This window comes from Chanodichthys erythropterus, chromosome 21 (genome assembly GCF_024489055.1).
Source record: "Chanodichthys erythropterus isolate Z2021 chromosome 21, ASM2448905v1, whole genome shotgun sequence".
Classification (NCBI taxonomy): domain Eukaryota; kingdom Metazoa; phylum Chordata; class Actinopteri; order Cypriniformes; family Xenocyprididae; genus Chanodichthys; species Chanodichthys erythropterus.
The window spans coordinates 25802638-25827461 of NC_090241.1; the positions used below are offsets into that span (position 1 = coordinate 25802638).

Here is a 24824-nt window from a genome sequence, read left to right on the forward strand (position 1 = left end):
TCACCAACCAGTTATGAATCAAATCCATTAATTCAGTTAAAAGAATAAAAAAATAAAACCAGGTCCACTGATTTTACTCGTTTTAGTGGCACAGTCTCTACATAAGATAATATTGCCAAACATGGAAAATAATCTGAAAACGCATCTAAAACTAATAACACATATGTTTGGGAAAACTCTAGTGAAAGTATAACAGAGAAACAGACACATTTAAAACAAAATAAATTAAAACAAAACTGATGCATGAAATTTCCCTCCGATGTTTCTTCTAAAATTATCAAATAAAAAGTAGGGGATTTTGCACTATTATTCATTAGAACTCCTTTATAAAGTTTCCACACCCACACAATTTTCATAAAACTAAAACATACATAGTTCAACTCACTAATCAACAATCATGATTATAAGCACGCACTCAAACAGTGGCCCTGCCCGTGGCAGAATAAGAGAGGAGTGAGGGAGGAGCTACTGCATTTAAACAGCACTTCCTGAGATTGTCTCTCTGCTGATTTGACTTTGGTCTGGATCTGTGCACAACCCATCCACACGTGTGAACGAGACAAAGAAGGGAGGGAAAACGAATTGAGAGAATCATGCATTACAGTGTCACTGATAAAACTTTTTTTTTTTTTAACATTCAAATATACATTATTAACTGAAACTTAAGACCCCTAAAAAGTTCAATGTGATTACTGAATTCAAAAGGCTACAATAATAATGATAAAAAAAAAATCCTGCAATAAGTATTGGACAAAAATTAGCAGTCATACACATCAATTTCCTCGGAGGTCCTGAGTTCCCTCTTTTACCAAAGTCGACATGAGACTGGTTGACGCAGGTAAATTATGAGCACTGTAGCAGGTATATTTTATGTAATCGCACCTGAAATGTACAGGCATAAACACAAATGTCACATACAGATTATCATTAAACAAAGGAACAGAAAGAAAACACAGACTGACTCAATATCACAGACTAGGACATGAACAGCAATTCTGAAGCAGCACACTAACTCAGAGCATATAAAATCCAACCTGATTATTGTCACCAGCATCTACAGCAGACAAACAAAAGACAGAAATTCAGTCAAAGGCTGATAGTTTTCTAAAATACTAACAAGAATTTCACTCCAAAAGGAAAAGGAAGACAAACAGTGGCTTTGCTCATTTACACAAATGATTTCCATTCATTCTTTCAGCATCAAAGCAGCTTGATCTTCCCGTTACCGACAGACCCAGCATTCAAAAACACCGTACATCACAGAGGACACCGTACGACATTATACAGCACGACACACCAACTCAAAAAATCACCTTAAATATACACCGCAATTATATTTGTCTGGATCTTTTTTTCTATGGATGTCTTGTACTATTCCATCCATTCGTCATTCTTGTTCAGTCTCACTGCCGTGTCCTACACATTTTCCTCTTTCTTGGTCTGAACAACATACACACAAACACTTGTCTTCCAGTTTTAGACCAGGGGTGGGAAGCACCTCATGATTCAATTTTAAATTCAGTCACGAAGTGCTTTAAGCTTTCTGAATCGGGCCAAACCCTTAATACCTGCTTGAGAGTTCTGTTTGAAACCGCATGGCGGATCTTGTGCACTGCATGCCACATATCGACAGGGTTCCCACCTTGATTTTCCAGACATTTTAAATGTCTACATAAGGACTTTAGAAATCATCTTAAAGAGAGATTGGACTCATATTAGTCATTTCTAGCTGTAGAAATAACTGATGTTAATTACATTAGTCATTTTATGACTCTTCCAAGCCTGGAAATCCCACTTTTGAAATTCCATTTTCCAGGACAGTGGGAACCTTGTATCGATATATGTAATGTTTAATCTTGTGCAGGTTTCCAATAAATTAAAGAACAAACAACTATTCTGTCGATTAGAATTATTTGCGAGAGCATCACATCTGAATCAAATTTTTCCCCAGCCCCTTTTAGGACTGATGCAAACATAGGAAGTAGTGCACAAACACACAAAGGTGACTTATGGACCGGTGGGGGCGGTGTCTTTCTTTTTTGTGTGATCTGTTGCATACAAACAACATGTGCTGGCTTGATTTCTCACCAACAGTACTGTCATTTATAGATAATTATAAAAATATTTTTTTTTAAATTACAACATTGTACACTAGTGCCAGGACCTTAAACACTCCAAATAAAATCAAAACTCATTCACGAGCTAATTAATCGCTGTAAATCAGACAACACGGGAAGCATGGCCTCCATTTCTCCTTTCAAGTGTAAGAGGTTTTTCATCTTCCTTAAATTCCTTGTTTTCTTCTGTATTTTTAAGAATCGACTTCCCAGTCATCAAGTCATTTGGGAGGCAGAGGATTCTTCAACACCACAGTGCGACAGTCCAGTTTTTATATGTAGATTTATATAGATATATATATAGATTTATATACTCTTGCTTTATGTATAAGATGTGTATTTAAGTACACACGCAAGTGCGTATGTGTCGTGGGCATACGAGGCATTACTTTGGCGATCTGGGTGGGATGTTTTGTTCTTTTCCACTGCGTCTGTTGTACCCCGACTGTGGAGAGGAGCGTCGACCCTGTGGAGGCCGTCTCTGTTGCTCTCTGAGCTTAAAACCTGACCCTCTGGGGCCGTTACCACGTTGGTAGCCAGTCTGCTCTCTGGACGTCCGACTCTCACTTCCTTTCTCCATCTTCTCACCGGGGCTGCAGCGGGATGCAGCTGGGCCTTCTGCTTTGTTGACCCGAAGTTCACGTAGTGGTTGGTTTGTGGTGGGAGAAGGGGTGGGACTGGGGCTGGGTGGGGCTACTGGTGCAGGGGGCGGGTCTTTGGGTGGCCTCTGACACACCTCCGCATAGCTCAGCTTCCGAGGCTCCTGGAGGGGAGTCAATAAAACCTTAACAGTTAATGTAAATCTTTTTAACTTTCGTATGCAAATAAGCACCTGGAGCATTTATAATTTAGCAAATGAAGGCTTTTACCTGTACAGTTGTGCTTGATGGGAGAGGTGGAGTAGATGCAGATGCAGTAGATGCAGTGCTTGAAGTTGATTGGCTGCGCAAAGGTTTGGGTGCGGAAATGGGCTGGACGTGGTTTGTGGTCACTGATGCAGGCTCTGGAGGCGTGTCAGAGGTCTGAACATCTTTCTCTGGTTTCTTCACTTGATGTGACGTACTGTACAGATAAATGTCAAGATTTGAATCAACCTGCTTGTTTTTGAACAACTTGGTAATAATAATAATGATAATAATAATAATAGTTCACTAGTTGTTTATTTATGATGCCTAATCCATTAAATTCTTCAGAGCAAAGGATGCTACTGCACATGCATGTGTGTACCTAGTGGTAGGTGTGTCCTGTTTTGTGGTGGGAAGCTTTGGCGCTGGAGCAGAGGGTCCGGTCGACTGAGATTCCGCTTGACATGTTCTGGGATCTTGACCGACATCTTGCTTATTTGTTTCAGGCTAAAGCACACAGAAAAAGTGCAACTTTACTTGAGTGATATATATGAGATTCTCGGTGAACAAGCAAAACAAATGTAACTGAGAATTCACAGCTACAGGAAGTAGTTCTTAATACCTTGTCTCTGCTGATGCCCTTAACTACATCTGCCATGCGATTCTCCAACACAGACTCCGTTTGCATGGTCACACCAGGCAGACAACTCGGCACACCTCCTGGCAATGGCGGGAAGTTAGTGGTCGCGAGGTCAAACTTTGGAGGTGGAGCTTTAACCTCTGATTCAGGATTCTGCCTCTGTGTAAAATTTAAAAATTGTAATGAAGCAACAGACAAAAAAAAAAAGTATTTGACCATTTCAGAGAACCATGCAATACATTTTTAGGACTTACCGTCCTTTCATCTTCTCTTCTCCTCCTCATGCCACGATAGCTTCCTCTCCTGGACACATCACACAAGTCATTAAACACACTCCTATCAAACCTGTCACCATTCAGAGAACGTATTTGACAGATGACCCTCAGATCTCATAATCTTACCGCTCACTGGGACAGGAGTGACAGAGACTTTAAGGAGGGAGACAGAGAGAGATAAAGGAAGAAATGAAAGTAGAAGATTAGGAAAAGTGATCAGAGAGAAAAAGAGCTCCTGAAGTCTTCCCATCACTCCCTGCTTCCCTCTATGCGCTTAGTTGATCATCACTGGGTCAAAATCAAATCTCTGCTTATACAGTTAAATTATTTATATTATACAGGTAAAAGAAAAATGCTGCTACACATCCTATCTGTGTGTACTGACCTGGCACGGCTGCTAATGCCAAGTTCTAAGTGATTGTTCTCTCTGGGGGAAACTGGCGGTTCAGAGAGCGGGGTGAAGGTGGAGGCGGTGGTGTCTGAAGTAGGGGTGCATGGGGGCTGAGGACTACCGGCACCAGATGAAGTCTCTGTCAGCTGACTCGCATCAGCACGAGGCTGTGGCTTTACATGATTCCTGCACAGAACACAGAAAATTCAGACATTTCTCAGAAGTGACAGCATGTAACTATAACCGATGCTCAAAAGCCAGAGCAAAGCTGAGTAAACATCTGTAGAACAGATAGTTTGTTCAGCTGGGCTTTAAGGGTGGTCTCTCTCACTGTGAAGAACAAGCATCACAAATGGAGATGTTATGCATGAGAGATGTAGTGACAAAAAAAAGAAAAAAAAAGTCTGTTTTGCTGAGAAATTCCTGAAGCGACACCATTTTCATTTCTTTTGTAGCAAGCTTGCTGCAGTAGTCAGTTACCTGTGCTACACAGTGTTCGATTATATTAATTGGCTGCCACACCACCACTCCACACCACAAGTAAAAATCATTTAGTTCAGTTGGACAACGGACACTACAATTATAATCTGAAAGCATCTGCTCCATACAACACGAGATGCAAAGTCAGATTTCACTTATCACGTGAAGGAGAGATGACTGACAAGACGATGGCAGAAGATTTGGTGTGCAACAGGGGCCGTATTCACAAAACATCTTAAGGCTAAAAGTAGCTCCTAACTTGCCCATTTAGGAGAAACTAAATAGTATAAAAATATAAAAGTGTAAAAAACTAAAAATAATGGGCATGTCAGTCCTAATTTTAGGAGTCCTACATTTTTGCTCTAGGAGTATTTCAGAAAGCATTTTAGTGCTAAAACTAGCTCCTAAGTCTGTGAAACATTAGGAGTAGTCAAGAGGACTCCTAAATCATTAAAACCAAATCACAAACATTCCTAATCCACCCAAAGACACTGTACACCATTGAGGCAATAGCGATAGAGCCTTAGTTGCTGATCTTTTTCTTCATAAATGCAATACATTTTGATTTATAGATCTGAATCTACGATGAGACAAAAAAAAAAAAAAAACCTTTAACAAATAAATAAATATTGTCTGATTACCTGTGGCAATGGTTTTCATGAGTTCACACTTACAAATGATTGATTAGAGTAATAAAATATATAATATTTCAAGCCAACTTAAGCGTATTCGGTGTACTGTCCAAGGGGATCGAGGGTTACGAGATTGGAATTTAGCCCAAACCCAAAGTTTGAGAGCGAGGAGCAGGTTGGCGGAGGGATACAGAAAACTGTCGAAGTAACTATAGGCGAGTCGGCTCTCGTCTGTGTATATATTCCTCCTCTCGAGCTGATTAGAAAAACTGTTTGAATGCGTTTCTCCCAAAGTTTGTTTATAAAACATAATTTGTCGCTTGAATTCTGCAATCTCTTGAGATGCAGACATCCAAGAGTAGAGGTGTGAACCTACACTGGTCTCACGGTTCGGTTCGATTACGATTATCAAGTCATCGATTCAGTTCGATTCGATTATCTCGATGCATCACGATGCATTGATGATGCACTGCATCCTTATTTTCAATTTTGCTTCACATGTATACAATTTTGTCAATAGTCAGATATATGAACTGAACCTTTAATTTTACCTGAAACACGCTTCTTGAATGTATCAAACATCAAATAAAACTCAAGTCTGGGCACAGAAGACAACTGCACTATATAAGTATTTAAGTACACTCCCTGCATTATGCACTTTTAGTACTTACATTTGTGTGTTCTAATCTAATGCTGCTGTGTACTTTCTTGTAAAACATTTAAATATTGACAAATGTATAAACATGAAATTAAATTACAAACCAAAATAAACAAGAGGCCAAACCTACTTGAATATAATCAATATACAAAAAACTAAATCTGCACTTCAGCAGTGTTTTTTAATACACAAAATAAAAGAAAACAAAATAACAGCACTGGGCACTAGAACTTCCTGAAACATCACAAACTGCTCAGCATGTGGGAATTTGTAAATTTTTCTTTTGGCTGAGCTGGATCCACAATGGCACTGACAGGCGTTTGCAGCTCGGGGTGAAAACGACTGACGTGGTTTCTCATGTTGGTGGTATTACCCCATGCATATTTTATTTTTGCGTGACATGATTTGCACACAGCGTATGTCTTGTCAAGGTTGGGCTTACCGTGTTGTTGATAAAAGCCGAAATGTGCCAAAATGTCGGCTTTTAAAGTGGTTGGAGCATTTCTTATTGCACGCTCAGGAGTTTCGCCATTGTATGCCGCGACTAAGCACGCGGTGCTGACGTCAGAAATGCGTCAGTACATTATAACCGGTTATGGGCTATTACTGAACCGAAACCGAATAGTCCTCGTCTGCATCGCGATGCACCGTAGAAACGATTAATTTTGACACCCCTATCCAAGAGGTGGACAATTAACTAATTTTAATTAGTGACACTTAGCCTATTTTAAAACCTTTATGGCAACATTTTATTTTGACTATGGCAACATTTTTATTAAAAAATATTTATTTGAATAGGGCAACATTTGTATTTTAAAACCTTTATTTTAATATGGAAACATGACACCCAATTCTACAATATTTCTATGATTAAATTGCTGACTCCTACCCCATCAGCCAATCACTGTGTGTTTTCTCCATAGCAACGAGGTCAACCCCGCCCTTACTTTTAGCTTAAGACTTCTCTATTCCTTAGTAAAAGTTTGCGATTTCAGGATCATGTGTATAGATAGCAGCTCCCTGATGCCCCAAATTATAGGCCTATACAGTTGATTTGTTCTTGAAATCATGATAACGAGTACTATACGTGCAAACATTTAAATCATTTAATACGATGCATTTGTGTACATACATGTTTTTGCATCTATAATTACACTGTTGACCCTTCCCTTAAAGCTTAACAGTGGTTCAAGAGATCACAAAACTCGAACACAATAGAACAAAATCACTCACCGCTCTTGAATGGAAAGCATTCAGATACTCTTAAACACTGAAAGCAGTCTTTGCTTATTTCCCCCCCCCCTCTTTATTTTTTACTACTTGTGTTTAAAAATTATATTAGTTTACATCAAAATTCTTAACATATAATTTGATTTGTAATTATTTAAAAAACTACTTATAATTACATGTGTAATAAATATATATTAACATTTAAATAAGAAAAACAGGTAGATAAAGAATCGTTTTGGAATTGGACCACAACTCCCACAATCGGATCGTGAGGCGCCTAAAGATTCCCACCCTTACTAACTAATAAAGTTCAAACATTAAAGACAAGTGAAACGTCAGTAATAAATTACACGCATAGATGAATACTATAACAAAGTTACAATTAATATATGGTCTTACTGTATTATTCAGGTACAAAAATTTAATGAGGCCTAAATGTAAAATAACACTATATTGTTCACTGGATAAATAAAATAGATAAGTTTTGTTGTTTGATGAATATTAATGACAGTTATTAATAGGCTGCTGTCATTTCAAGAGAGAATGCACCGATCCAATTTAATGACATGTATCCAATTTCTTTCTCAACTGTTTGCATTCACTTAATGCATAACCAACTGCGTTTATGAGAGTACTTGCCAAGACGATTATTTTGACAATTTTGTGTATGTGTCCTTTCAAACGTAAAGAAGATTCAAAAAAGAAATCAATTCAATGTTCGCGTGTCTGAAACGCACGCTCTGTGTGTGTGTGCGGCTGTGAACAGATAACTTGATTCAGTACTCGCGCGCTGTTATCTTTTGCCTCTTCTTGTGCTGGAATGGTTTAAAATCACTTAAACGTGTAAATTGGCAAGACAAATCACGTGCAAATGATAAACCACAAATCAACTATGATCCATTTAACCCCTAACTCACCCTTGAACCTAATCATACTTTTAAACCCGTTTATAACCATACACACATCCCACCTCAATCGCTGCAAAAGTGTTTTGCAATACATCATGAACACAAATACATTGTACATAATAACTTTTTCAACGCAAGTACACAGTAGTTAAAGACAACTAATAGAAAGTGACCAAATATTGTTTGTCCTTTCAGTCAATACCACATATCTCATTTGCCACTAAATTGTATTAAGCAATATATAGGCCATTGATTAACCTGTCCTTATTAACACCTATGCAGATTTGATTTATAATGCATGTACTTCAAGACACCATCAGGAAATTCACGTACACGCAGAGCAAAGATGATACATGCAGGACAGGACAAGGTTACATGACAGATCTAATAACAATGCACTGACAATTCATTCACTGTGAAAGCCAACATGCATCAAGATGCATCTTTTAGCAGAGTCATGATGATCATTCACTATGGAGCGCTTACTCATGGTTAAATAGCACTATGATGAACGTGCATAAGACTATGATTCAAGATGAAGAAATGCTCCAGTAAAAGCAGTCCAAATTTACCTGAAGGCATTGATTACATTCTTTCTGGAATAAAGAGGAAGTCTATAAAGTAAAAGTAACAAAAACAGTCTGACTCCAGTGCCTCAAACACAGAGGCTCTGCCTCACTTTCTGCACATGACAAGGAAATCAACGTAGTTAAACTTATTGTGTGAACAATATTTTCACACAGACAAAAACTACAGCCACTTTAATTGGAACTGATGCATAATAACTGAGGGATAAGTGTAAGTTTAGTATAAATCATTCATACAATATCAAATTTCTGATTTTGATAGATAAACATCTGCCAAGTGAAAACATTATAACCTTTATAAAAAAATATTTGAAAAGTAGTAAGGCAAGGTAAAGTCTATAAGATGGTCTTAATGTGACCTTCATAAAACAAGTCAGTTTTTATTAAAAATCAACCCAAGGGATATAAAGTTCCCACGGTAGAAGAAACAACCTATTATGTTTTTGGCAAAGAGGGAAAGGGATAGGCTAAGAAAGAGGTTCTTAAAAAAACAAGCAGATTTGGGGATCGTACCGGTTGCGGGGGTAGTTGCGTGTAAGGCTGATTGGAGACGAGCCAGTTTTGTAGTTTCCTGCTGTGCCAAAGCCATTAACAAATGTGCTGTTGGGAAATGGAGCCTGCAAGATGAAACAATAGCTGAGATTAACCCACACATCCTCAAACCGCTACAAATTAACATTTTTGTGACGCATGCCCAAACACCTTTTTACATTAACGTGATACGCTAAATGAACCAAACAACTGTTGGCATGGTAACCATTTAGAAAGCAGTCAACTGCCCTGACTCTTCATACTGCACTTCACTCCAGTAACTCCCCTGGAGCTCGGCCTGCAATCACAAACCTGATTACAAACTCAGAGACCCACTGAGACTCCATCAGCTTATACCTTCAGCCTTCATGACTGCAATACGAATTTAACAAAACGAAAGGCTAACAAAAAGGGTAGCTCATTGGATGAGTCATGTTCAAATCTGCTGAAAAATGACTTGCTACAATGCTTGGCCATATAAAAGTAATTTGGTCATCATTCTACAAGTGACCCTCAGATCTCATAATCTTCACGCTCACTGGGACAGGAGTGACAGACTTTAAGGAGGGAGAGAGAGAGAGAGAGAGAGAGAGAGAGAGCGAGAGAGCGAGAGAGAGAGAGAGAGAGAGAAAAGAAAAGAAAAACTCCCCAAAACTTCTGATCACTCCCTGCTTCCCTCTATGCGCTTAGTTGATCATCACGGGGTCAAAACAACCAAATCTGCTGAGATCATCCTTCATATACAGCTACATTTGTGTTTCTGAACATGCAGCACCATGGCAGAATAAATCAATTATTCAATTCAATCATTTGTGAAAATGACAAGAACCAACTGACGAGATAAATGTAAAATAATCTAAAAGTATTATTTCAATAAATAAAATCACTTAAAAAAAATAAAATCTATATTTCAAGGTCTCACCAGTGGCGTTTCAAAATAAGGGGTGGGTGAGGGGGTCCACGTCTGTGGCAGAAGGCTGTAGAGAGGGTACTGTTGTGGAGGCTGGTACACCTGCTGAAGGTAAACTGGAGACGAGTACTGTGATGGAGCGGAGTACACCCCAGAGTCAACGGCCCCATAACCGTTCTTAGCAAAGAACGTGTTAATGGCCTTGATGCGAGCCTACCATAAAGAAAAAAAAATAAAAACAAGACCTGTATTAAAATTAGGGCCAAGTTGTTCAGAAGTAATCTGGTCGAGTTCAGCTATCAGATTGGATTAAATCTTGAAAATGGGTTGTTCTAAAGAAAAAAAAAAAAAAAAAAAGAGTCTGAAATTGGATTAGGTCACAAAATCCAATCTCGGTATTGATCTGGATCAAATCCTCAGTTTCTGTTGTTCTAAACTTTTCAGCAAGTTGGGATACATTTGCTCTTTAAAAAAAAAAAAAAAAGAAGACTATCCTGAAGGGTGGATTTCAGGAACAAAAATGTAAAAAAAAAAAAAAAAAAAAAAAAAAGAACATTTGTTTCACATAAAATATATGCACATCTTTTATTTTGCTCTTGATTGGTTTAACGGTTAAAAAAAGATTTTGGCACAATAAAATAATCCCTCAAACAGCTGTCAGTATCAAACAAAAATACTATTTAATTTCAAGTGATTTTTAATCACTATATATAAACTACAATTGCCTCCCTTATTGCATGTTTGTTTATTTTCATTGTTGGTTACATGAGAAGCTATGGAAACCCTAAAGGGACATGGCAATGGGAGGAAAATTTAGGGCCCTATTTTAACGATCTAAACACAGTGTAAAGCGCACGGCGCAGGTGCACTCAGGGCGTGTCCAAATCCACTTTTGCTATTTTAACGACGGAAAAATGGTCCGTGCGCCGGGGCGCATTTTTGAAATGGGTTGTCCCTATTCTCTTAATGAGTAATGGGCGTAACGTTCAATAAACCAATCAGAGTGTCATCTCACATTCCCTTTAAGAGCGAGATGCGCTCACGCCATGGTGGATTGCTATTTACATGGTGGAATTTGTTGGCGGAAAAGCTGAACGCTTTGAGCGAAGAAACCGATCTGCTCGTGCGCAATTGGTTTGATTGTTTAAAGAAAATTGAAAATGGAAGGGGATGTTTATGTTGTGTTCTCTCATTAAATAAAAGCACTTGAAGTGATCCAACATTGACTATTCTACCTGTTTTTCTTAGCTTCTAGCCATTGTGAAAAGTATAACCCAATTTGGAGCAACAAACCATGATTAAACTTTTTGAACAACTGGGCCCAGAACATCCAAGATCATCATTATATGTGATGCACTCAATTTTGAAACTAGATAGAAACCATAAATGACAAATCAGTATCTACACATCAATCTGCCCTCAGATCTTAAAGTCGTCATGAGGGCAGCCCTTTGTGAACAGTGCTGAGAGGAAGAGAGAGACAGAAGAATCTCATAAACACTAAACATAGAAGATAGTACATGCAACATCCAGAAATTACTTATAAATGTGAACCAGTGTCTCAGCAGGGCACTTCAGAGCAGATTCCCTTCAAGCAGCACGGACACAGCTTTTGCATTACTCATAAGGATGCCTTTAGTTGGACTATTTAAGGATGTGGGCTGCACAAGATAGAATGTATTTTGTTGTACAAGTTAATGCAGATAGACTTTGAACAGAATGAAAAAAGCATGGATTGTGGATTACATAATCCCATACACCGTCTAAAGGGGTCTTTCCTATTGGTTACATGATAGGATCACTGATTGGTGGACAAAAAGGGTCAAAGTTGAGTACTTCAAAGAGTCCTGTTAATTATCACAGCATTCCTGAGAACAATGCAGCCATACTTACAGAACAGAAAATGAGTGCATTCACACATCCATTCACTAACACACAAGCATGTGCACATGAAATCAGTCTGGTCAAACTATAGAACACAGAACAAATGATCAAGGTGACATTGGTTGTATTTGAAGTGTCAGCCAGGCACATACACATCCAGGGTGCTTACAACAAAGATGGCGACACAATGTACACTCACCATAATTGGTTTGCCCTGAAAGGTTTTGACTTCCTCACGCAAGTATCTGTAAGCCTGTGAAACAATGTGACCAGATAAATATCGTTTGCATTTATTAAATCAGCAGACAAAATGCAAAAACACTTTAAGCCTTATCCATGCAACAGCAGAGCAAAGTGCATATTTGTTATCATATAATCCAATTACTGTGGCTGCTAAAATAACTTTTCAGTTTTAAGGAAGGGTGTGCAATATGGCAAAAATACATCACAATTTTTTTTTTTCCAGGAAAATCTTTATGCTCAAATTGCAGATACAATCTTTGTTTCTAAATGGCCTAAGTAAAGATATGCTGTCAATTTTATAAACTTTTGTAAATCCAGCAAGTATAATCTCAATGAAAGCATTCAAACTGCAATATTTAACATGCGTAACAACTGCAAAGAGTCCAACGTGTAAACGATATGATTTGCGCACTAAATCCAGCATAATCTCTGGCAGAACCTGCATATTTTTATTCATTGTGTCAATCCCACAATGCAGCTTCACTTAAGCCATAACAGATTGTGTTTATGTAGAAACCTCAAAATACTGTGGTTATGTATTTTGACATTTTAAGCACAATAAGACGCAAATGATAAATTAGTTTAGTACTCTCACGCCATTTGACAGGCTTTTAGTGCGCTTTCAGGTTCTACGTCAGAACGTCGGCTCAGTATTGGCCGACGCTGTTCACATGAGCAGCACGACGCATGCGTGATGCTGACACAGGAGCCGGCCAATAATGAATGACGTAGAACCCAAAAGCGCCGAACATAAACAACGTAGGAGGATGACAGGGAAGAGAACAAATTGTCGCAACTGCAGTCACATGGACTATTTTAACGATGTCTTTAGTATCAATTTGGACCTTGAAAGTGGAAATTAATTTGCTGTCTATGAAGTGAGAGAGCTTTTGAATTTCATCAAAAATCTCTTAATTTGTGTTCTGAAAATGAATGAAGGTCTTACAGGTTTGGATGGACATGAGGGTGAGTAATTAATGACAGAAATTTAATTTTTGGGTAAACTAACCCTTTAAAACACAAGCAAATAATAAACTTATGTGATTGTGAATAACAGCAATGACATGCGAGCATAACCCTACTTCTGAAAAGAAAATAAAAAAAATAAAAATTACTTAACATGATCTAAATTAAAATGAGCTTAAACTCAATATGGTGGCACAGATCTTGAAATAACCCTCACATACGTAAAAAAGATTTTACCAATTATCAAGACATTTTTTCTACGAGTAAGCCCATTTGTGAATGTGTGTCAAAAATACCTGTTGAGCATCAGTGTCAGACTGGAATGTGATGTACCAGTTGTTATTGTGCGCAAACTCCACGCTGATGACCTGCGGACACTTCTCACTTTTAAAAAGTGCCTCCACCTCCTGACAGAGACAAAAGCATTAGTCAGCTAATCAAAAGAATGAGTGAAAACTACTGAGAAACAGAATGACAGATATCCCTCAGATCTCATAATCTCACGGTCATTAGGGCAAAATCCACTGTACTGAGAGAGAGAGAGAGAGAGAGAGAGAGAGAGAGAGAGAGAGAGAGAGAGAAGAATCAGAATAAGGAGAATAAGAACAGATAAGGAGTTAGAAAGAGGTAGACAATGAAATCTCAACAGCAGCAATCGTTCTGGATCCTTCCAAGCGCGATACTGATCATCATTGGGGTAACCACAGTAATAACCAATCTCTATAATATACAGCCTCAAGAGATGAACATACAGCATGATCTCACCTCGACAGGCGTGGTCTCAGGGACTTCTCTAAGGATGATAATGCATCTCTTGTGGTTTGGCCGTACCTTCTCACCCTTCTCATCCACCTGCACCATCGGAGAGGCTGAGAAGGACAGAAAAGCACAGTTAAGAATGAACAACAAACTCTGAAACTGTGGCCAGAGTTTTTTTGTTTGTTTCGTTTTGTTTTTTACCTCGTAACACCTCAAGTATCAGGTCCATATCAGTAGTCAGCAGTTTGACCCCCTCCATGCTTGCAATGGTCCAAATAGGGACAAACTGATCACTGTCCATCTGAGATATCAGGTAAAGGTCCTTGGAGAGATTCTCCCTGTAGAAAAGAGAGATGTAAGAAACAGATGAACACTTGAAATTATATTAAAAGCACTCAAAATGTAAGAGTTTAAACTTGATAAAACCTTTGAATACAGATTAAGCATACATTAGTGGGTAATTTAAATGTCTGCTTTGCTAACTACAAGCTTCCACTGCATGATTTGCATATTTCATTGATTGAAACCCATTATTCTGAACAGTGCTGTTTTATCATACCACTGGACCCGTTTGCTTAAGTTTACACATGCAAATGAAAAACAGACCAGATAACTTTTTTTTCCCCACATAAGTGTAGAAGTACTTCTATATGCTATTTTACTTCAATACACCATATGTCCAAAACTACATTTTCAAACTAGACAAATCAGTAGGTTTCCTTAACAGCTAGTTAACTAATTGGTCCTAAAGAAGCCGTTTAATTAAGCTGGTTTCAGTTCATCTGAAGATTATTATTGACATCCTTGGCACACTTCAATGCACTTTCGGTATCGTGGACTTACAATGGCTGCCGCGTGCGCACGTTCGTTAAGTCCACGAGACCGTCCCATTCATAATTTTAGGTTTTAGAAGGGTGCCTGCGAGCGCCCCCTTTGCGGCCGCTATGCGCCCTCGGTGCGCACTTCAGCTGAGCCCTTAAGTTTGCGAGCTACGCAGATAACTTTACCCGGCAGTCAAAGCGGCATTACGTCACGAAAGTGTGGACTCAGAGGAAGACCGTGAGGGTTTAGGTTGCCATTTGGGATCCAGCCAAAGTGGGGCGAGAAATGTGTCTTGAAACATTTTGAAGAGCTGGACTTTTTTTTTTTTTTTTGAGTCTTAAAAATGCAACACTTGAAGCAGTATGCTTAAAACAGTGCAAGACATTATGCAATGGCCAAAGACGCATGTCTGAATGTACATGGATGTAATTGTTTTAAAGGGCATAATTAAAAAACACAATAATAATTCTTTCAATACTCAAAACGACTGCTGTTAAAAATACCAAAACTAGTGGTGGATCAATATATGTAAATGGCCAATGTGTGTTAGCAGCGCCTAGGCGCAGACTCACAGAAGTCTTTAAATATCAAATTATAAATCAGCCATAAAAAAAATAAATAAATCCATATGGTGGACTATTAACCAAAACTAAAAAAAAATTTTAAGAAAATCTAGATAAACTAGTCAAACTCACTAATCGGTTGTTGGACAAAGTGACCCATCCAATACACACTTCATTATTAGTCGGGTCACACACAAAAACTAAATTTTTGGCATCCAATAGCCATACTGCATTGGAATGGCATCAGGGTGATTAAAAGATGGTCATTTTAATAACTGGGTGAGCCATTCTTTTCATTTCTAATTAAATAATAAGAAGATTGCAACTGTGCATACTTGGCACCCAGAAAAATTCCAACACTGCTGAATGAGATCATTTACAAAATCACTTCATAAATCATTGGTCCATTACGACATTGCATTTAATTACTGAATGAGATTTTTTTAGTAGAATAAGCATTGCTTTATTGTTCAGGTGATTATGAATTTCCATTCATCCCTGAAGGCATTATGTAAAAAAATATAATTACGTAATATGGGAGAGCAGGTATGAGCATGTCTGGGAGTAGAGTGGGTGTTACCTTGAGAAGCAAAATTCTAGCTGTTTCTTCAATGATTCCTTCAGACACTCTTCGGACAGTGGAGGCTGCTCCTCGACGGTCTCACCCTCCACTGAGTGACAAAACATACAGTCCTCAATGACAATCAGCCATTAAGCATCACTGATGAAATTAAAGTGTGACAGTGGGTGTGGCAGACCTGGATCATAGAGTGGGTAAGCCAGTTCTGCTGACTCCATGCCATTCAACATGCTGCTCTCCAAAGGAGGGGCTGACTCAGAGTCACTGTAGCCAACAACATACTCCTTGAAACCTTTAGAAGAGGAACAACAGTTGTAGTTAATGAGTCTGGAAGCTTATTGTACCATAAAACAGCAGCAATAGGCCATGCAACCCTCAGATCTCATAATCTCACGGTCATTAGGGCAGACCCAATCCACTGTGAGAAAGGGCAAGAAATTTAGTTTGAGAATTAGAGAAAGAAATGAGAAAGAACAGAATGCAGGGAGTGAGAGGAGAAATGAGGGTGAAAGATCTCTACAGTGAGAATGGTTCTGGGTCCTTCCAAGCGCGATACTGATCATCACTGGGTTTTAGGAAACTTTAACATCATGTCTTAAACGATCTTAGTTGCTATTGTATATGGATCCCCCACAGAGTAATTTCATTCATTCCAAAACACCTCCTGCCAAGAATCTAGCCACGTCCAACCAGACAAACTGCATCAACATACCCATAAAGCAGGTTTTCTCAAAACACCTGGGGGTTTGTGTGGGAACTTCAGGGTGTTCATGAGTTGATGAAAAGTTAAATCATAAAAATGTTAAATAAACCAATGTTCTAATAAACAAATCAAAATGAAACAAAAGAAAATATATTTTATTAATTTACCTGCATGTCATTAACCAAACATGTTAAATTTATAATGGCTTAATGAGGTGTGTAGAAATGCACAAAGAAAGTTTTGTTTCACACATAAAACACATAATATGGGTTTTTATGAGAGTAAAGCCATCCTTAAAAATATTCTTGTTTGCCGTAACCCGACCGACCCTGTCAATTTAGGACCGACTCAATTTATTTTATTTTTTTTGCTTTAAGTCCGACCGACTTGCCGGTTGTAAATTTGCGTCAAGACCGACCAAATTTTTTTTTTTACTCTTCAAACAACTAATACAAAAGCAATAAAATAATATTAATTATATTTTAGTAAGTATTGTAAATATATAAAATAGCCTAGGCCTACATACAAACGAAGGCTACGTTCTTTCTTTTAAATAAAAACCGTCATCTATGTTTACACTATTGGTTAACGGATGTCACACTATGGCCGGTGCGTTCTCTTCGTCTCAACCCGTTGAGAGACGAGACGTGCTGACATAAAATAATTACATGATTGTGATAGCCTACGTATATTTGTCTGATTTCTTCAAGCCGTCGTATTTACCATGTTTACTATGGTAATACCGCGCATAGTCTTGGTGACCAGAATCCACATCGGATCACAAACATAAGTTATTTAAAACACTTGCTGCTGTCTGAAAGTGAGTTTTGAGCTAAAATGATTTTAAAAGTCTTTAATGCTGGTGTTAGCTGGTAACCTGCATGTAATCATCGGCGCTTCCGTCTCCACACACGGTAACTCCGCCTTTGCTCGTAACCACACCCTCCTCAAGCCCGAGCTGGCCCGCTTTGGACCAAGTTATTCGGCGGGCCGAAAAACCCGGGCCGTTAGCCCAGAGGAAGCCCCGATGAGGCACGATCAAGCCCCGAAAGTGACAGTGGAAACGCGACTGGCCCTGTCACGCACTAGCACGCCCGCTTTAGGCCCGACAGTGGAAACACGGCTGCGCCCGAAGGCACGGGTTGAAAGACCCAGTCAGTGACGTCACGATATGCTATTTAAATTCATACCTACGTAATCACCATCACCAAAATTTTACTTTTTTTTTTTTTTTTTACATTGAAACTTGAAAAAAAAAATATATAGACCGCCCCCCCGCCCCCCCCCCCCCCCCCCCCCTTTTTTTTTACTGTTACTGCAAACCAAAATATTTTTAAGGATGGCCTAAATATGACAATTATCTTTCCAAGCGAACAATTCTAGAGAAGATAAAGTCCATTTTTACTCATTACTTACAGCACTAAACAACTTCCAATAAATATACATACCCTCTGACTCCTCAGTAGAGACAGCTTCTGCTTGTGGCCAATGGCACGTCTCTGTGGCCGCCTCCGGAGCCTGGGTGGTTGGTGCAGACACTTCCTGCCACACTTTAGCATTGGGATTCAGACCGGCCCCCTTGGTGGTCACCTTGAAGACAAGGTTAAAAAAAGTTAGATTTAATAAGGTTCACAAACAACAAAATTCAGATTAAGATTTCAGATCAAAGTAGAATAAAACCAGGAGAAATCTGACAACATTTTCCAACTGTAGCTTCATTTAACAGAATCGAGACTTAACTACTACATTGCTGGTCATTTAACTACCCATTGTCAGTCTAAAACTGACAGCCATCTATCATGGCACAACCTTATCAGAGTTAATGTAGAGTAACTGTACAGTAACATTTAAGGCATCCAGGACATCTGTAAAATAAGCATTAGAATTGGTAATTATACAAGTAACAGACTGCATTCCTAAATTCCCAACATGTGAAGTAAATAAAAAATGAATACATACAATATCAACTTGTATAAGAGACATTTTCTAAGTGCAAAAAAAAAAGTGGGCTAGAAAGGTCAATATGTCATTCTAAATGCTTTTTGGCAGCTTTATGAAACTTACAGTGCCAGACAAAAAAAAAAAAAAGAATTTCAAGCATTCTAGCTTACTGGGTAGGCTTTAATTCAAAAGGTCAAAGCAACTTTACTTTAGGCCTCTAAATATGCATTCGCAAGTACTTTACAGGCGGTCAGTAAGATGTACAAATGTCCCAGATCTGAACCACAAATCCAAAGCCTGCTAACGCCCTTTTTTCCAAAGTTTCAAGAAAGTATTTGCATACTTCATTATAACAGGGATGAACTTTTGCAGCCCTGAAATCAAAGCATTGCAATTTTGCAAAGTTTTTTCCAAACATTCATCCAAAATATGATTAACAAAGACTTTTCATATCACTTTCAATGGAGAGAAAAGAAAATATCAATGTCAGTGCTTGGGTCTTTTAATGGTTAGCAAACAGATACGACGCTATCAAAGTTTCACATGACACGCAGAGGAACAAATTACAACACTGCTTCAACCTTGCAGTAAAGTCTCAATTTGAATTCAATCGAATATAACTTGTACCTGCCATCTCAAATGAAATTGTGCGTAACAGCCACAACCTTGGTGAAGGACGTATGAAGAGCACGGTGAAGGAACACAAACACCACAGGACAAGCAATGACCAACTATTAACACACTCCACGAGTTTGAAAACCACAACTGTGCACAACTTCTCTATACTTTATTCTACTGGGCCCTATCATGGATGAGTCTCATTCATAAGATCTATTACTAGCCCGACGCAACACAGGCAGGAGGTTTTAAATAGTCGGCCTTTCACCCATTTAATCTGATTAGCCACTCCGATAAACCAGAGCGGGAGTTGAGGGCAAAGAGCTACAAACCTGCATTTGAAAAGCAGCCTGGTTAACCTGACTAGCGCTTTATCGGATTTGAACGGGCTAAAGTTATTTTTAAACGAGGAGTTGAACTAAAAGCTGATGCAATTTGTGGATACTGGCAGTATTTATTGTGGTTATTACTTTAATTGTGAATTTCACCAATAAAAGTTACGCGTCTTACGCGAATAAAAAGGGGCTGGCTAAATAGCTAGCATTTGTTGCACGCACGTGGATCTTTCGCAATCGACGGTCAGTTCGCGTCCACATAAACAAGGTATTACTCAGCAACTCAACTTATCTTGCTCATCTTTAGCTACTCATTTTTAATCTAGAAAACAAATAATAGCAGTGACAGCACTACAAAACCACGGCAATGTCTCCTCCTTGTTGAACTCATGGCAGGCGCCATCGAGCTGAATGCATGCCGCAGCTGTGAAGAGAACCTTCGCGGTCGCCAAAATGACCTCATTAACTCACCTCCACAAACAACAGCATGGTCTTCTCCCCCGACAACGTTATCACTCGCTAGATACCTTGCAGGCGAATTAATCTAGCTCACAATAACGCAGCAACGGATTCCACGTATTTCCGTTTAAAGCAAAAGTGCAAGTTCACTGCCAAAGAGTTTCGCGGCCACTCATCATCTGCATCAATCCCTTTGCTCTGCGTAAGCGTCGACACAGCGCTTGACGAGTCTGATTGGCCGTGCGCTCGTCTTTCCTTCGCCTCCTTTGTGATCACATGCAGCAGCACATTTTGAAAAGCTCCCGCCCACCGTTGTCGGATTGGTTCATGCTGAAATACGTCATACGGAATCTCGCTATGATTGGAGCAGGTTTACGTCTGTCGAATTTATGTTCAAGTTACCGGAACTGTAACCTCTGCCATCAAGATCACTGCTGAGCACGTGGCGACAGATGAGACAAATGCTGTACAGGCCTGACAAAAAAATGAATGAATGTATTTAAAATATAAGGAATTTACTAATAACACTACATTTGGAAGCAATAAAACGGCATTTAAGGACGAAATGGTGTATTGCGTGTTACTATATAACACAGTGTCTAATATGGTAATGTCACGAGGCATCGAATAGTACTAGGAACGCCCAATTCAGATCATAGACAATCTGGTGGCTGGATCTCACCACTCTGGAGACACTAATGTAGAATATCAAGACTTGACAAAAGTTGAGATGCCCATAAAAAGAATTCCAGAACTGTTTAATAAAAATGTGGTTTGATGGTAAGTCAGACACAAAATTAAATCTAGTATGCCATTTTACTAAAAACAATATTAAACATACAATACTTAATGTTTATTCATTTATTATTTAGTAAAGTCCTTAGTTTCTCTAAAATTATATTTTCTACTGCTTGAACTGTAATTTCAGAAATCTTAATCTATACAATTAAATTGTATTTTATCCTGTATACATACAGAGAAAAAAAAAAAAAAAACAGTGGTTCTTAACCAGGGGGCTGGGACCTCAGCAGACATCCAAGGGGGCCTCAAATTTTTTTAAATATTTAAAAGACAAAACTAGCATTAAAATAATCTAAAACAACTAAAAACCAAGTTATTTCTTACTTTAATTCACCCCCACAACAACTTGCTTTAAAATTCTCAAATATTTAAATTAATAAATAAATGTATACTAATAAATTCTTAAAACTCCATGAGCATTTTTATAATGTATATACATTTTTTTTAGTTATGCAAATTTGAAATATTTTATGAGGTAGAAATGTTGAGTACACACACACACAAAAAAACTTATTCTTAAAAATCTCAAATATGTAAATTAATAAATACATGTATACTAATAAGTTCTTAAAACTCCATGAGCATTTTTAAAATGGAATATACATTTTTTTAGTTATGCAAATCTGAAATATTTTATGAGGTAGAAATGTTGAGTACACACACACACACACAAAAACCCTTATTCTTAATCCTTTACCCATTACCTCATGAACAACTGGAAATGTCTTTTTTTGTTTGTTTGTTTAATTTATTGGGTTAAAAGATGAGATTAACATGCTTTAATGTTCAAAAAACATTATTTTTCAAATAATGTACATTATTGCAGCTTCACTATTCACAGTCTGTCTGAAACATGCATTTCTACAATGCCCCTCCTTCCAAAAAGCTCAAAATGCCCTGATTAGCCAGCAGACCCAGTGCATTGTGATTGGCCAAACACCTTAAAGGTGCCCTAGAACCTTTTAAAAAAAATATGTCATATAAGTCTAAGGTGTCCCCTGAATGTGTCTGTGAAGTTTCAGCTCAAAATACCCCATAGTTTTTTTTTTTATTAATTTTTTTAACTGCCTATTTTGGGGCATCATTATAAATGAGCGTGGCTAACGGCTAATGCTACACTATTGGAGAGATTTTTAAAGAATGAAGTTGTGTTTATGAATTATACAGACTGCAAGTGTTTAATAATGAAAATAGCGACGGCTCTCTTGTTTCCGTGAATACAGTAAGAAACGATGGTAACTTTAACCACATTTAACAGTACATTAGCAACATGCTAATGAAACATTTAGAAAGACAATTTACAAATATCACTAAAAATATCATGTTATCATGAATCATGTCAGTTATTATTGCTTCATCTGCCATTTTTCACTATTGTTCTTGCTTGCTTACCTAGTCTCTTGATTCAGCTCTGCATAGATATACTATGTCATTTCCATGTACTGAACTCTTGTTATTTGACTATGCCAAGATAAATTAAATTTTTCATTCGAGGGCACCTTTAAGCATGTGTTGGAAATGTAACGCCCCTTGCAATAATTGCTCAAGAACAGCTGTATAAATAAATCATAATTCCTTGCTGCATCCAAATGCACCTACTGTTTTTTTTAAAGAAAAAAAGAACATACTTTTGAGTGTGTATCAGATGAGTAGGCAAGCTTTGGGACTTACTACTTCGTCATAATTGCGTCTTTAACAGACAGCTCTGATGCTTAGTTATGTGCATCCTGTCACCACTTAAACTGCCCTGCCAATCATCTCGTCAATTAAAATTCTCCAGATTCAATTTAATTTAATTTCCTACCACATCGGAGAGCAATGTATGTTTTATTCGGATTCTAACTGGAAAATGTAGACCATCTGGGTATCTTTGGAATACTCATTTCAACATCCTATGATTTGGGACACACTAATTCTAATTTCAGGACGGATAGTACGTGAAATGGGATGTATTTTCAAAGTGATTTTGCTTTCGCATCCAAACACACAGTGTCTCCGCAACATGACGACAACACTACAATTCACTGAAGCCTCATTTTCTCTCCTTGCATATGCCTTTGGTGGGAATTATGTTAATTTTTCACAATGTGACGTACACATTAGAGGAAGTAATGTCTAGACTTTGATCGATGTGTTTTAGGCAGGTCTGGATCAGTGTTCTCTGTTTGAAATTTAAAAAATCGCTTTGTCAGAAGGCTATGAGCTTTGTAACTTTGCAAATCGTATACAACATGAACAAACAGATACATTACACACTAAAGGAAAAAAACATTAAAAAGCATCATATGACCCCTTTGAAGTTGACCTTCCTCACCATGTTAAAAATTCATTGCAGTGACCAAGCATCTCAAGCCTCTTTAAAATTCAACTCAATAAAAAAAAAAAAAGCCATGATACAAGAATCTGTAGCAGCAATAATATGTGCTTGATAAATGTGTAATGTACCTGATATCCAAACTAGAAATTAAACCATAGTTACCAAGTGGACAAAGTCACGTATCTTTATTTGTTAGACTAGAATATCATCAACATTGGTTGTATGAGAAGAACCATTGAATATATTTAGTTTTAATAATTAAGTTTCAATCATTTCAATATATTAAAATGAGGTGTTTTTGACAATTGCACTCAGTAATATTACTTTGAATTATTCTCAAACTAGAAAAATATCTCGAAAAGTAGTTAATTGTAACCTAATGCAAGCTGTCAGGTGGTCGTGAGGTATTTTAATTTATAAAATAAACCTTAGCTTGTGTCACGCGTCCTAGAGTCAAGACAAGAAAACGTTGCTCTATTACAACAGACCAGGATACAAACACGTGCTATGTAATTTATGCGCAGACGAAACCTTGGTGTCAATATATTAAGTTTATGTTGCCTAGTAATGTCGTCTTACCGGTGTCCGACTTAAAGCCGGCTAACCAGGCGTTGCTAATACTCAACTAAGCGGTTATTAAGCTCAACAATTTCAGTGGATCGATAAAAGGGAACGAACTGACAATCTGGGTAGCGCGCAAAGACACAGGTCAGCATATTGCAAGTAGATACTGGTGTTTCACAGTTCGATAAAACAGTCACTATGTGGTCTCAATATGGAAGTGCTACACTCTAAACGAAAAGTTAACACACAGTAACGCCGTGTTTAGGGGGAGGGTTAAGTGGGTTGTGCAGATTCAGCACCACAGGCCTGAGCTCACCATGCCGCCGTGGTCCTCGCCGGTTTTCTGCTCTTGATCTGGGGCGACTGATCCCGACTCGACCTCCTCCTTCTGTTGCGCTTGGCTGCTACTCTCCGAAGTCATCGGCCGCCTTTGCCTCTGCACCGGCCGGCCACTCTCGACCCCGATCCGCGATCAAGCGCCGTGCGCCTCCTCGCCCGATCCGCCACTCCTCACCTCCTCTCACCGGCTGAATGCAACAAGCACTTGCTCTAGCTAGTTAGGGTCGGTTTGTCTTACCGTTTCAGAAACTAAACGAAGACAGAAAAAGGAGCTGCGCTAACACTAACGCTTGCGAATCTATCTCCAGTAGGGGTGTACTTCATACCCTAATAATAAGCTTTAATGGGGACCAGCGAGCGTTTCTGACAGACGGCAGAAATTCTCACACCGCCACCGTCCCGACAGACAATGCGACCACCCCCTCCATCTCGCTCGCTCTTCCCTGGCAACAGAGCGCAACACGCGCTGCGCCGCATAGCAACCAGCAGGCGCTCTCGCCGCATAACGACAGACGCTCAGCGAAACTGCAGCCGGGCAACTGCGAACCATGACACAGCGAATAATACACATATAATTACCGCAGTCTTCGCACACAACTAATGATAGATAGATAGATAGATAGATAGATAGATAGATAGATAGATAGATAGATAGATAGATAGATAGATAGATAGATAGATAGATAGATAGATAGATAGATAGATAGATAGGATTTTTTACAAATG

General features: G+C 38.5%; 1 protein-coding gene across 3 annotated transcripts; it reads right to left on the bottom strand.

Annotated features, from left to right (window-relative positions):
- Positions 1-615: 615 nt before the first annotated feature.
- Positions 616-24521, bottom strand: larp4ab (La ribonucleoprotein 4Ab). 3 transcript variants are annotated; one of them, XM_067372719.1, is made up of 17 exons: positions 24076-24521; positions 18173-18314; positions 16200-16313; positions 16022-16112; positions 14258-14394; positions 14063-14166; positions 13594-13704; positions 12288-12341; positions 10217-10417; positions 9277-9380; positions 8749-8790; positions 4263-4454; positions 3857-3905; positions 3585-3761; positions 3345-3469; positions 2987-3179; positions 616-2880 (listed from the first exon to the last, which is right to left on the bottom strand). In XM_067372719.1, exons 1-17 carry the CDS (start codon positions 24178-24180, stop codon positions 2503-2505), a joined length of 2319 nt encoding a protein of 772 aa, XP_067228820.1. In that variant the 5' UTR covers positions 24181-24521; the 3' UTR covers positions 616-2502. The 3 variants fall into 3 exon arrangements, with proteins under 3 accessions (XP_067228820.1, XP_067228822.1, XP_067228821.1); XM_067372721.1 differs by lacking the exon at positions 24076-24521 and adding an exon at positions 20090-20347; XM_067372720.1 differs by lacking the exon at positions 8749-8790 and having other exon boundaries at positions 24076-24519.
- Between the last annotated feature and the right edge of the window lie 303 nt (positions 24522-24824).